Source organism: Rhinoderma darwinii, chromosome 4, assembly GCF_050947455.1.
Source record: "Rhinoderma darwinii isolate aRhiDar2 chromosome 4, aRhiDar2.hap1, whole genome shotgun sequence".
Classification (NCBI taxonomy): Eukaryota; Metazoa; Chordata; class Amphibia; order Anura; family Rhinodermatidae; genus Rhinoderma; species Rhinoderma darwinii.
In genome coordinates this window covers 181004471-181019863 of record NC_134690.1, presented here as the reverse complement: position 1 = coordinate 181019863, position 15393 = coordinate 181004471, and the positions used below count along the sequence as shown (strand labels likewise).

Here is a 15393-nt window from a genome sequence, read left to right as displayed (position 1 = left end):
TAGTGAAGGGTGCCAGCTGATAGTCCCGATCCAAAGACCATACATATATCCACGAAGAAAATCCAGCAGCACTCCGATGATCAAGATGAAAAAAGTGAAGTTTATTGTGCCAACATGGCAAATGCAACGTTTCTGTCCCACCTTGGGACCTTTTTCAAGCATTGAAAAAGGTCCCAAGGTGGGACAGAAACGTTGCATTTGCCATGTTGGCACAATAAACGTCACTTTATTCATCTTGATCATCGGAGTGCTGCTGGATTTTCTTCGTGGATATATATATATATATATATATATATATATATATATATATATAGTGTATGAGCGAGTTTGGTGCAACTTTCTAATTACTTTTTATTAAAAATTATTTCTACTTTTCGAGATACAGCTTCTTTGTATCCTGTATACAGAGCAGCTGTATCTAGCGCTGAATCCTGAATCCATCAGGTCAGCGGCACTAATGCTTTCAGTGTCAGCAGGTCCTGCGTATTTCTGACACGCAGGATCGACCTATTACCGATCACATCTAAGTTCATAACTTTGATATAATCGATAACCGCTCGATCCTGTGTATCAGAGACACTGAGACTCTGAAACAGTTAGTCCCGCTAACCTGACGAATACAGGATTCAGCACTAGATACACCTGCTCTGTATACAGGATACAAAGCAGCTGTATCTCAAAAAGCTAAAGTAATTTTTAATAAAAAGTAATTAAAAAGTTGCACCAAACACACTGATTTTTAAAAAAAAAAAAAAAAAACACATTTTAAAAAGTGTACATAGCCTTTAAGGCTGCCCCCATACACTTTAGATTGTCAGCTGCTTCAGTTTAAAGAGGCTCTGTCACAAGTTTATCAATTTCCTTTCTCCTAACTAATCTAATAGGCGCTTTGCTGCTGATAACTGCAGTGTGATTTGTTTTGAATTTTTTTTATTATTTGCAAAGTAGTGGACTGCGGTATTGATTCCGTCAAAACGACGGAACCCTTGCACAACTGAGACAAACGGAAACCATTGGCATCGGATCTGTCACCATTGAAATCAATGGTGATGGAAACGGAGGCCTATGGTTTCCGTTTATTTCAGTCAGGGCTCCATTCTGATGGAAAGCTCTGACGGAACGTCAGTATAGAGCCCTGATGGATATGTGAACTAAAGGATAAATCTAGGTTTTCAACTATGTCTCCAACTTCCTTGACAAAGATGTCAGTCTTTTGCTTGTCTGACTTTTTTTCCCATGCCCATCATACACCGTCATATTCAGCTATGCCAACTTACCCTTCATGGTAGCACCCTGGTTTAAATAAACTTTCTTTCACTAATTTGTAGGGTGGCATAGGTAACCATAGCCAGTGATCCATGATCATAAGAATAATGAGTCTTCGTGAAAAGGAATTTTTCTTACCCCTTTGCCAGTCAACCAAATGGGTAATCCACACTTTGCAATAAGAAAAATAAATATCCTCAATCTACCGCTTTCTAGGACACATCACACTGCAAATTCATATTCCCAAACAGTACAAATTTTCGGTCTTGTACCAATTTGGGACTGAAGAAATTTAGGACTAATCTATATGAAAGGACTAGTATATGTGAAAAGTTATAAATAGAATAAATTGTGTGCCAAAATAGTTTACGTGGGTGAATAAACAGCAGATGCTTACAGGCACATGCAATATGTCACACCCAGAAAACACAAAACAAAACACATTTCATAGTCAACCACAACCATTTTATGTTCTAGGATGTATTTATCTATAAACATGAATGAAACACTTTGTGATCTAAAGAATCTCTTCACTATAAGGATCTATTTTCACAACTTGGCATAGGGCTCCAATAAGTTTAAATGAGCTGTGTTTCAGTAGGAAGCCCTGTATATACAAGTGTTTTAATTTATTTTATGGGGAAAGCTGTTTAATGATACTAGTATATGTTTTTATTTTATCTTTTATTTATCTTAAGACAAAAGGTGTTCATGACCATCCAAAACCAGAAACAAAACTAGAATCAGAAGGCAGAAAGCCTGCTTACAAGAAGCGCACATCTATTGTATCGACATCTACAGAGCTTAAGCGAAACAGAAATATTGAGGTATGGAATTGCCTGCAGGTTGTTATTGTGTCTGTGTCTGTGTGTGCGTGTGCGTGTGCGTGTGCAAATTCTTACTTCAGATCTGAAAAAAACATCAAAAGGTATTTCTGTCCATTCTTCCACTGTTAGGAGGAACTGAACACTATTGCCCTGAAAGGAGAATTTCACAGAAAATTTCCACTAGAACACCGATATTGGACATCTAAAGTGTGGAGTCTTAATTTTAGATATATAGAAGTAACAAAGTAGTAGGTATGCAGCTGAAGCAATGAAAGACTATTCAAATCATGTCTACAACAATCAGTAGAGAATGGTGGAGGATGAATGCAAGTTTTGGGATCTGTAACAGCATTATTGAGTTGATGATTTGTTTTGATCGTGCAATACTGTCTAGAAAACATTAAAAAAAATTAACATTTTTTTACAGAGATAACAATTGCAAGCAACTGCTGAAGCCCAAAGATGTACCTATTAAACAAAGAAACTGTTACTCACTTCCCTTCATTTCAGCAGTATGTCCCCTCCGCAGTTGCGGCCTTACGCAACCTGACTAAACTTTCCTCGCTTAAGTACTTCTCTCTGCTGGAAACCGCAGACCTGATCCCCCAGTATGCGGCTCTCCTCCTTCCTGCTGCTGACCGCATCTGATTGCCATGGCAACTGCCACTTCTTAATGATGTCAGCCCAGGTAGCCTATTAAAGGGGACTCAGCGTGTAGACCTCGTCTGAAGATCCTTATTGTGCGCTTTGTTCTGGACCTTAACACTGAACTTGACCCTAACAAGGATCCTGACTGACCTTGGCTCGGATTTCGCTTCCGTCGTGCTACTTGGACTTGCCTGGTACATGTTGTCATGTTGTCTTACTCCTTTCTCTGACTCAGCCTCGCTTTCTAACTACGATTACCATATCATCCTCTGGCTTGTCGCAGCCTGATGGCTTGTCACAGCCTGATCGCTTCTCTAGTGGAGACTATTGGCTCCATTCCTGACTTAATTATTTTGGGGGACCGTAAAATGTAATCCGAACTGGAAAGTCCATACCTCCTTGTGGCGTTAAAAATGAAGAACAGGAAGAGTTCTTTGACTCTGCACCCCAATCTAGCCAGTGCAAAACCGATTGAGACTTAGAAGACCCACATCTCCGGTGAGAACTGTAACCACAAGCCATGTATCCCAAAAGGTGGCCCAGCTAGGCTCCTGCAAGTGAGAAATTAAATAAGCACTTCAAGACATTTCTAGTCGCTTGGATGCTCTGTAGTCAACAGTCTCTGCTCCGCCGCTCTGCTTCAGTAGCTCAGCAAATCTCCACCCCCCCCCCCACCACCACCACCGCCTTCCATTTTGCTGCCTCTGCTTCATCTACCTACATAATTTGATGGGATCCTAAGGCCTGTTAAGAATTTATTAGCCAGTGCACAACACACTTTTAACTCTGCCCTCAGCAGTTCTAGTCTGACTGTACCAAAGAGGCGTTTGTGACTTCATTGCTGTCATCAGAGGCTATGGCTTGGGCGTTACCTCGCAAAATGATGCGATTATGCCTTCACTGACATCCTTCCTGGCTACATTTCGGAGAATCTTCAAGGATCCTAATCCTACCTCCTCTGGTGCCTCTTTTCTTTTTATATCTGAAATAAGGAGTCTCCACGGTCAGTGAATATGACATAAAATTTTATACCCTGGCATCAAAACTGGCATGATACAATAAGGCTTTGGTGGCAACCTTCTATGCAGAATTATTGAGCAATATCAAGGAAAAATAGGCGGGTCTCGATTTTCCCTCAGCCATAGACGACCTGATCTCCTGACCTACCATAGTGGATTTTCGTTTCCAGGAAACATTAAAAAAAAAAAAGGAAAGCACTCACCGTTATCCTTGTCTGGCTCCTACCTTCAGCAATTGGTTAGCATGGCCCTGTCAAGAAGAGAGGTCTCACCATTTGATCCAGGGTCTGTGTCTCGTAAGTGGAAAAAAAACGAGCCATATGCCTAAGCTTTAAGGCTCTATATGAATTGTGCCATGCTTTCATGGACTCTGGTGCTGCAGAGAGTTTCATCCTCTCTTGTCGCTCCAAGAACCTCTATGTCTCACATTTGTTAAGAGATTGCTCATCACACAGGGTCACGTCAGTTGCCGCCGTTTCCTGTTCAGCTTCAAGTGGGAGTGTTTCATATTGCTGCTCCTTTATCGTTCCAGCAGTCCACTCCTCTTGGGATTACGCTGGCTCAGACAACACTCCCCATCTATAGATTGGTCTTCTGGTCAGATCTTCTGCTGGGGTTGATTTGTCTGCCCTCAAGCTGGCCCACTTCCTCTCATGTCAATTTCTTCTCTGTCTGGTGTACCACCTCATTATCTGAACTTTACAGATGTTTTTCTAAGAAGAAAGCAGAGACTACGCAGTCCCTATGATTGTGTTATTTTGCTTCTTCCAGTGATAGGATGTATCAATTTTCCTTACTAGAGAATGAGGCGTTGTCGGCCCTTATCAAAAAAGAATCTGGAGAGAATCGTGGGTCTTCTTCTCCTGCTGGATCCTTTTTCGTTAAAAAGGAGGATGCACCCTTGAGGCCTAGTATTGACTACCTAGGACTGCAAAAAGATCACAGTGAAAATTAGGTACTCACTTTCATTGACCTCAGAGTTGTTCAACTGCAGTAAAAGTATATTGCTGCTTCCTGACCACACGTTTACTCATGGATGCTTGATGTTGGAACTGAGGAGTCAGAATAGGAGAAGCAGAGCTGCACACTGTGACAGCACAGCAGCACTGACGATTATAATGTCACTCTCCCTAAAGCTACCTATTAATTAAATCTATCTATTCTCTTCTCCTCACACTATCTATGTCTGAGTATTTTGTGTATTGATTTGATTTCTGTGATTTATTTTTTTACACTCTCTCTGCTAGCAGAGCTGTGAGCTCTGATGCGGTCTTCTCTCTTTCTACTTCCCCACAAAATGGCTTTGTTCTGCATATTCCTTTATATAGTGCCTATGTCAATACATTAACCTCACACCCACTGTCCCTCATGATTGACTGAGAGGCTGAATGCAAGGCATTATGGGATAGCCTGCCTGGTCCTCTGTGTCATGCGATCCTCCTTAATGTTACGTGGCGGCGGTCATTTTTTCCGTTTCACCAAATACTAATCTCAAAAGTTTTGCCTCGAATCTGGTTACTACTGAACTGTTTCCTTCATCCCTATTCTGTACCAATACTTTGTGAATAACTTGACCATTGTTGCTTCGGCTTTGTCAGAATTCCCTGAATGCGAAGTTGCAGAAATGTCTCGCTGAGAAACAAGAGCTTCTCTTCCTGGGCTATATCATTTTTTCAGGAGGGCTTCGCATGAATCAGGTTAAGGTCCTTGCAGTTCAGAGGTAGCCTTAACCCTCGGATTTGTAAATTGCTACCGTCAATAATTTGGGAATTTCTCTCAGGTAGTTTCGCCTCTTATCACTCTAACCCATAAAGGTGCCAATACTCGAGAAGGCTTGAACTGCAGAAGTTGGCCATTCTTAAGTTCTGCATCTCTTCACCCTAGGTTTACCATCATCTAGATCTCAATAGGCAATTTTACATAGACGTTGATGCCTCCTCGATTGGAGTTAATGGAGTTCGCTCTCCCATCAGTGTGAAAAGAATAAATACTCTCCTTGTAACTTCTTCTCCAAGAAATTTTCCCCATTGAGAAAAATTATTCTATAGCAGACTATTAATGTGGTCCCTTTGACACTGTTTTCCCTGTATATAATGTTCCCAGGACATATACGACAATTGTACCCATAGGCTCCCATTCCACCGACGGAGGCCAAAAAAGTGTTCTTTTGTCCTCTATCGGATGGTGTACGTAGAGTATAATATGTTGGTTTTTTTGGTAGTTTTCTAGTCTATCCAGAGGCACCCAGTAAAACAGTGTACGTTAAATTATTTTTTTTTTTACATGGTAGCCAATAGGTGACAAATGCCACTGTAAGGCAACTGTCATAGTCATCTATAAACAGATATGTTATGAGCTTTTCAATAACTTTTCATGACGTATTAGTTAAATGAATGACTTTAAAGTCTATGGGTGACAGATGCAGTAAACAGATGCCTAACAGTGGCATCCGTCACCAATAGGTTATAATGGTATCCGTTTAACGGATACGTCATAAAAAGGGTCATGAAAGTTCATGACGCATCCGTTGAACAGATACTTCTATCGTCTATGGATGACGTATGCCACTTTTAGGCATTCATAATAGCTATCATTTACCGTATATGTTGAGAGCTTTTCCCAGCGTATACGTCAAGTGACGATCACTAAACACAGTGTGAATAGCTCCTTACTGGCGGTGAAACTAGCCTGAAAGAGCGACATCTTTTGAAAGATACTAAATTTCCTGTGTCTATTTTCACTGACCAGAAAAACCTGGAATACATCAAGTCTACCCATAGACTCCAACCCGATCAAGCACATTGGGCACTTCAATTCGCAATTTGACTGAATTCTTACTTCGTCCGGTAGAGAAGAATCGCGGGGCGGATGCTCTCCCCAAATACTTCAATCTGTTCGACTCTATCTCTGGAGATTGGCACATATAATTGACCTATACTGCATACTGTCACGACTCTCGGGGTATGTGGACCCACTAGGCCGCTCCGTCATAGCGCAGTAGCAGCTGGCCAAACTACAGTCAATGAAATTATTTAGAACTAGAGTACCTGTATAGAAGTTCTGACAGACATATGGCGTAGCAGACTACTTGACACATGGCACAGTAGACACTTTGCACCTATGACACTTGGCATGGCAGATGACACTTGGTGTGGCATATGACACTTGCCGTGGCAGAGAATGAACGACTCCAACACTAGACTTTGCTCAGGAACAAACTACTGGATACGGGATAAGGAAACACTGGGAACAGGATACAGCGAAGACACCGTTTGCTATACAAATATGGGTAGACACAACAACTCTCAAGAAAGGAGGAAGAGGACAGGGTCCTTTTTATACAGTGGGGTGAGTAGGGATTGGATAGGGAGTTTAATTCTGGTGCACGCACACGCACGCTATGCACAGCAGCCAAGGACAGTCTTGTGTGCCGGCGACCCAGTGAAGGGAGACGCCGGCAAGAGCTCAGAGGCCTGCGGTCACGGCCGTTGGCGGGTAAGTATTGCGACCAGTACGGTAACCCCCCCTTACTCCCCCTCTTCTTTGGTCCAGAGCATGAGAAGAATCTCTGGATGAGAGCTGGAGCATCCACATTCTCTTCGGGCTCATTTGACCATTCTTCAGGACCAAACCCTTTCCAGTCCAATAGGTAGAAGGTCCTCCCTACTACCCTCTTGTAATCCGGGATCTCTTTTACTTCAAAGATCTCAGAAAAACCACAGGGAGCAACTGTAGAACCAGGGGATTTTCTGAATCTGTTCAGGACCACAGGTTTAGGAGGGAGACATGAAATGAGTTGGGGATTTTGAGGGTAGGAGGTAGCCGAAGCTTATAGGAAAGAGGGTTTATCTGTTGCAAAATATCGAAGAGACAGTGGAATCTGGGAGAGAATTTGTGGGAAGAGATCTTCAGGTGAATGTTTCTGGAAGATATCCAGACCTCGACTCCAGGAAAAAACTGAGGAGGAATTTTTCTTCCCCTATCTGCATATCTCTTCATGTGATCCACTGCCTGAAGGATTGCAGACTTAGTTTGCTGCTAGATGTGAAGAAAACCTCAGAAGGAAGAGTTAGCTGCAGGTACTTGAGGTGTAGCAGGCACAGGAAGAGGAACACGTGAATGTTGGCTGTATGCGATGAAGAACGGGGAAGAGGCAGTAGATACATCCGTATAGTTGTTGTAGGAGAACTCGGCACAAGGAAGGAGCTGCACCCAGTTGTCGTGTTGAACAGAAATAAAATGATGAAGATAATTTTCCAGTATTTGATTAATCCTTCCAAATTGGCCGTTAGATTGTGGGTGATACACAGAAGAAAAGTCAAATTTAACATCAAGAAGTTTACAGAGGGCTCTCCAGAATTTTGAAGTAAATCGTACAACCGGATCAGACACGATATCGGGGGGCAGTCTGTGCACACGAAATATATATGCTGTATAAATAGATTTGCCAGACGAGGAGCAGAAGGAAGACCAGTTAGTGGGATGAAATGTGCCATCTTAGAAAGGCGATCCACCATGACCCAGACAGTAGTGCAACCCACAGAAGGAGAAGGTCGGTGATAAAATCCATGGAAATGTGTTGCCAAGGTCCTTCAGGAATGGGCAGAGGCTGAAGCAGACCAGCCGTCATGGAATGAGAGGACTTGTCTTGGGCAGAATTGGTACAAGAAGCAGCATAGTCCACAACATTCCAAGGCAGCGTGGGCCACCAGTAATGATGAGGTATAAAGTCCCGTGTCTTATAGACACCAAAGTGCCCAGCCAGTTTGGAATGGTGTCCCCAGAGGAGAATCCTTTTCCTGTCTGCAGGACGATCAAAAGTCTTTCCAGGGGGAGTCTTTAATTTGCAGAGGGTTAACTGCAGTAATCCTGGAAGGCTCTAGGATATATTGGGGAGCCTCCTCAGGGTCATCCGTCTCAAATGACAGAGATGGTGTATCCGCCCTCACATTTTTATCTGCAGGGCGGAAGTGGAGTAGGAACTGGAATCGGGCGAAAAACAGCGACCATCTGGCTTGATAGATGATGGGGTGATAGCACCCTCCAGCTGATGTCTCTATTCCTCCAAGGCCAACTTGATGGCCAGTAACTCCCAATCTCCAATGGAGTAGTTGCACTCTGCAGGAGAGAACAGTTATGAGAAAAAGCCACAAACCACTGCCTTACCCTTGGAGTTTTCTTTTTAAACGGAAGTGTTCCAGCACCAACGGCAGTAGCATCAACCTCTAGCAAGAACTGTCGAGACACGTCAGGATGGTGAAGAACTGAGGCTGACGTGAAGACGCTCTTGAAACTGGTAAATGCGGACTCTGCTTCCGGAGTCCAAACCTTGGCGTTCACCCCATCTTAGTAACAGCAGAGATTGGAGCAGTCAGAGATGAGAAGTTTTGGATAACCTGCCAGTAAAAAGAATTCCAGAAATTGCTGAATTGTCGCCTCTACAGATTGAACATTCTTTTCTCCAGACGGAGGGAGTGCCCCCTTGTTTTTTGAGGGGGTTTTACATGGAACAGGATTTCACCATATTTTGTGTATGTGCCATTCATATATTTATATAAGTTAATCATGTCACCCCTTAGTCGTCTTTTTTCAAGGCTAAATAGGTTTACTTCTTTTAATCTTTCCTCATAACTTAGATTCTCCATGCCCCCTATTAGCTTTGTTGCTCTTCTTTGTATTTTTTCCAACTCCAGGGCATCTTTTCTATGAACTGGAGCCCAGATCTGAACTGCATATTCTAGATGAGGCCTCACTAATGCTGTGTAAAGAGGTAATATTATATTCCCGTCCCGCGAGTCCATGACTCTTTTAATACACGACAATATCTTGCTGGCCTTTGAAGCAGCTGATTGACATTGCATGCTGGTATTTAGTTTATGTTCTACAAGTACACCCAGATCCTACTTAACAAGTGACTCCCCCAGTATAGCTCCCCCTAGGACGCATGCAGATTGTTGGTACTCAGATGCATAACTTTAGATTTAGGCTTCCTAATAAAAGTAGACTCTGGCCTGTACACCTCGCCTGTTTGGCTCCAAATCATTGTTTGGCTCTTTGTTCCAGATTTTAACCCTGACCATGACAATGATCCTGACTTTGGCCCAGTTTTGGATTTTGCTGCCTGGCTCCTTGTGTCGCATGGTACTTATTGTCCTTCTCCTGATACAGACACTTAGGCTGTTCTCTTACTATGATTCCCATCCTTTGACTTGCTGTGTATCCTGATCACGTCTCTGGTGAGGACTATTGATTCCGTTCCTGACTACACTACAGTTATTTCAGCGCACCTAGCCTAAATTGTTGACTATTTGCGGGGTAAGCGCGTCCTGGGAATCGGACATAGAAAGTCCATATCTCCTTACGGGGGAGTTAAGGGTGCAGAATGAAGAGAGTCATTACACTCTGCACCCTAGTCTAGCCAGCACCAAACCGATAGTGGCTTAGAGCATCCACATCTCCGGTGAGAACCATAACCGAAGCTCTTGGTGCTCTCAGAGCAATGGACTGGAAAGCTTTCAGAGGAGTAACTTGAAGCTGCTGAGACCCAATGCAAAATTTGTAATTGGGCCCCTCAACTGCCAAGTGCCACTTCTAATACTGGTATCTTCTTATGTAGCAAAGGGGTCTTTGGGATGGTCTCTGAATTCTGCACAGTATATATATATATATATATATATAAATATATTTAAAAAAATAATATATATATATATATATATATATATATATATAAAATTAAAATGACATAGAACAAAGTAACGGCACCAGGACTTCAAGGTAGATGAAACAGGGTGGATTTATTCACCTCAAGTGAGCGACGTTTCGGCAGATACATCTGCCTTTCTCAAGCAACTGAGCCATGACTTTATTCTATGTCATTTTTATTGAAATTTGGGAACGGATTCACCCCCCAGAAATGAGCACATGACCTAATCTATGGTATGTTGGAGTGCTGTGTCCATTTGCTTTTGGACTGTATATATAAAAATATATATTGTCACGATCTGTGGGTATGTGGACCCACTGGGCCGTACCGCCGTAGCGGGATAACAGGATACCAAGTAAATGTCTATAGTTCGAATAAGGGTACCTGTGATAATTCAGACAGTAGCAATGGTAGGCTCGGATGGGACCTTGGCAGCAAGCAGACACCAGGCGTGGTGTAACACAGAAGGCGTAGTATACGGCACAACACGACTCCAAGGGTATGTGCACCCGTAGTGACCAAAAACGTCTGAAAATACAGAGCTGTTTTCAAGGGAAAACAGCCCCTGATTTTCAGACGTTTTTTGAGCAACTCGCGTTTTTCGCGGCGTTTTCGCAGCGGTTTTTGAGCTGATTCATTGGAGTCTATGAGAAAACAGCTCCAAAAACGTCCAAAGAAGTGTCCTGCACTTCTTTGATGAGGCAGTCATTTTACGCGTCGTCATTTGACAGCTGTCAAACGACGACGCGTAAATTACAGGTCGTCGGCACAGTACGTCGGCAAACTCATTCAAATGAATGGGCAGATGTTTGCCGACGTATTGGAGCCGTATTCTCAGGCGTAAATCGAGGCATAATACGCCTCGTTTACGTCTGAAAATAGGTCGTGTGAACCCAGCCCAACGCTCTATGGCACAGGAACAAGGTAGCACGGGATACAGGATACAAGTACGGGAACACTGGGAACTGGAAAACACTAAGGGACCATTTGCAAAGACTAACACGGGTAAACACAACAACGCTCAGGCAATGAAGGAAGGGGCAGGGCTTTTCTTATAGTCCAGAGTGATGATGGGCTATTTTGACATATAAATCAGGAGCGCGCTCTGGCCCTTTAAGGCCAGGCACGAGCATGCGTGCGCACCCTATGGGACACAGCAGAGTGAAGCGGAAGTGAGCGCTGGCATCTCCTGAGGAGGAGATGCAGGCCAGTGCTCACTGATCCAGGGCTGCGGCCGTCGGGGGGGGGGGGGGGGGGGGGAGTAAATATTATATACAAACATCTTGCTCCTGCTCATTTTCAGAGAACCAAGAGCAGAAAGTGTTCTTGGACATGGTCGGCATTCTTAGCCATCTGTATGACATACAACAATGCTGCAGGGATAAAATCCTTCCTTAGTGACATAGTGGCCTACAGTGACATCTTTGTTTAATTATTAAAACATGGTATCTTCAGTCTTAGTGCACTTATACCTTCTTTAACATGTCATTTAGTAGGATGTGAGGTTTTGCACATACCATTGGCTAAATATGCATACCTTAAACCATGCCTTTGGCAAAACACACTTTACCTACTTTTCTGGAGGACACTTTCATGACAAATTGTATGAAGAAGCTATGTGAACTTGCTATACAGGATTTTAGAATAGGACTCATGAGTAGTAGCCGCAGCAGTAGCCTGATAGGGGAAATAAAGTGCTTGTTGCATTGGCTTCAATGGAGAGGTGGCAAGCAGCGTTCATTTCTATCCATAACTTCCAAAGACTTCAATGAAAAGAGATGAGTGCCAGAGATTCCACATAATTTAAGCTAATCCAGTTGTCAGCTGCTTTACATTGGCAAACAAGGATATGTTGCTATGCCATAAAAGCTTCCAGATGCAGGAGCCCGGTGGAGATTGGCATCCAGGCTTCTGCTGTAATGGCCAGGATCAGAGTAACCTCTGATCCTGGCCATTTAACTCCTTAGATACTGTGGTCAATAGTGACCCTGGTATGTAAGGTGTATGACGGTGGAAAGGTGCTCCCTCTGTGAGCCCATTAGCACCCTGCAACGTGATCATGGGGTGCCAATGGGTTGCCATGGCAGCTGGGGCCTAAGAAAAGTCTTTAGCGATGAGTCCCGCTTTTTCTCGGATGCAATGATAGCCGGTGATTGGTCTGGAAACCGTGTGGGCAATGCCATGAAGAGACTAACAATGTCACACCGGTCCTACTCCCGCGATTATGGTGTGGGGTGGCATAACGTACGGTAGCCAGACCCCTCTAGTCTTTTTTTCAGGTACACTAACAGCTCGGTGTCACATTGATATCGTCGTGGAATCAGTGGTACGGCCATTTCTCCAAAGTGTCCCAGAAGCATTTTTTTTAACAGGACGCCAGGCCGCATGTTGTTCGTTCCACTGTGAGGAGCCTGCGTGGCCTAAACATGCTACCACTGCCTGCAGCGTTTCTGGACCTGTCTCAAATCCAGCACATCTGGGACGTCATTGGTTGGCAACTGCAAAGGGAGCTGCAGTCAATCTTGAGGATTTCAGTGCCCAAGTGCATTCAGTGTGGTATAACATTCCTCGGACAACCATTAATAACCTCATTGATAGCATGCCTAGGCGTGTAAGTGCGTGTATTTCTGCGCGTGGGACACTCATACTCGATACAGAATAAATTAAGATGTTTGGAATATTTAGTTTCCATTTTTTTTATCATTTGAATATCATTAACATGTCTACGCATCCTGTGATATCCACAATTCCAAAACTTTACCTTCTTGGTGTTTCAATTTCAATGTTGAGGAGTGTATAAGTGTTTAAAAGATCACATTATGAAGTTAAAAAATTATTAAGAAGTTTATAGGGACGCTGTGGACCCATACCTTTTTATAGTTCATTCTGTTGCAAATCAACATTATTTTTCAATAAAAACGAGTTTAAAGTTTAAGTGTTCACTGTGAAAAAGAAACAATTTTTTTCCATAAAGTGTTTTTATGTTGCGTGTGTATATATATATATATATATATATATATATATATATATACACATATACATACACACACACACACACACACACACACACACACACACACACACATACATACATACAGTGAAGGAAATAAGTATTTGATCCCTTGCTGATTTTGTAAGTTTGCCCACTGTCAAAGACATGAACAGTCTAGAATTTTTAGGCTAGGTTAATTTTACCAGTGAGAGATAGATTATATTTAAAAAAAAAAATAGAAAATCACAGTCAAAATTATATATATTTATTTGCATTGTGCACAGAGAAATAAGTATTTGATCCCCTACCAACCATTAAGAGTTCAGCCTCCTCCAGACCAGTTACACGCTCCAAATCAACTTGGTGCCTGCATTAAAGACAGCTGTCTTACATGGTCACCTATATAAAAGACTCCTGTCCACAGACTCAATTAATCAGTCTGACTCTAACCTCTACAACATGGGCAAGACCAAAGAGCTTCCTAAGGATGTCAGGGACAAGATCATAGGCCTGCACAAGGCTGGAATGGGCTACAAAGCCATAAGTAAGACGCTGGGTGAGAAGGAGACAACGGTTGGTGCAATAGTAAGAAAATGGAAGACATACAAAATGACTGTCAATCGACATCGATCTGGGACTCCATGCAAAATCTCACCTCGTGGGGTATCCTTGATCCTGAGGAAGGTGAGAGCTCAGCCGAAAACTACACGGGGGAACTTGTTAATGATCTCAAGGCAGCTGGGACCACAGTCACCAAGAAAACCATTGGTAACACAATACGCCGTAATGGATTAAAATCCTGCAGTGCCCGCAAGGTCCCCCTGCTCAAGAAGGCACATGTACAGGCCCGTCTGAAGTTTGCAAATGAACATCTGGATGATTCTGAGAGTGATTGGGAGAAGGTGCTGTGGTCAGATGAGACTAAAATTTAGCTCTTTGGCATTAACTCAACTCGCCGTGTTTGGAGGAAGAGAAATACTGCCTATGACCCAAAGAACACCGTCCCCACTGTCAAGCATGGAGGTGGAAACATTATGTTTTGGGGGTGTTTCTCTGCTAAGGGCACAGGACTACTTCACCGCATCAATGGGAGAATGGATGGAGCCATGTACCGTCAAATCCTGAGTGACAACCTCCTTCCCTCCACCAGGACATTAAAAATGGCTCGTGGCTGGGTCTTCCAGCACGACAATTACCCGAAACATACAGCCAAGGCAACAAAGGAGTGGCTCAAAAAGAAGCACATTAAGGTCATGGAGTGGCCTAGCCAGTCTCCAGACCTTAATCCCATCGAAAACTTATGGAGGGAGCTAAAGATCCGAGTTGCCAAGCGATAGCCTCGAAATCTTAATGATTTACAGATGATCTGCAAAGAGGAGTGGGCCAAAATTCCATCTAACATGTGTGCAAACCTCATCATCAACTAAAAAAAACATCTGACTGCTGTGCTTGCCAACAAGGGTTTTGCCACCAAGTATTAAGTCTTGTTTGCCAAAGGGATCAAATACTTATTTCTCTGTGCACAATGCAAATAAATATATATAATTTTGACTATGATTTTCTGTGTTTTTTTTAAATATAATCTATCTCTCACTGGTAAAATTAACCTAGCCTAAAAATTCTAGACTGTTCATGTCTTTGACAGTGGGCAAACTTACAAAATCAGCAAGGGATCAAATACTTATTTCCTTCACTGTATGGTATCACTGAAATTGTAACCACCTGTATAATAAAAGTTCCTACGTTATTTAAACCGCATAGTAAGCAACAAAAGTAACGCAAAAAATAATGGTGGAAGAATTATTTTTCAATCCCCCCCCAAATATGATGAAGCTTAAATAAATAATCTATATGCACCACAAAATGGTTCTGTTAAAAAATGTGACTTGTCCCACAGAAACAAGCCCACATACAGCTACAACGAAAAAATAAAAACAA

The 15393-nt window shown here is 42.8% G+C and overlaps 1 protein-coding gene across 1 annotated transcript in view; it reads left to right on the top strand.

Annotated features, from left to right (window-relative positions):
* Positions 1-15393, top strand: part of GCM1 (glial cells missing transcription factor 1) — a 45642-nt gene that overhangs the window by 26222 nt on the left and 4027 nt on the right. Inside the window, exon 4 of the mRNA XM_075864131.1 lies at positions 1965-2093. Coding sequence (XP_075720246.1) covers positions 1965-2093 — 129 coding nt within the window. The remainder of the gene's footprint in view (positions 1-1964; positions 2094-15393) is intronic.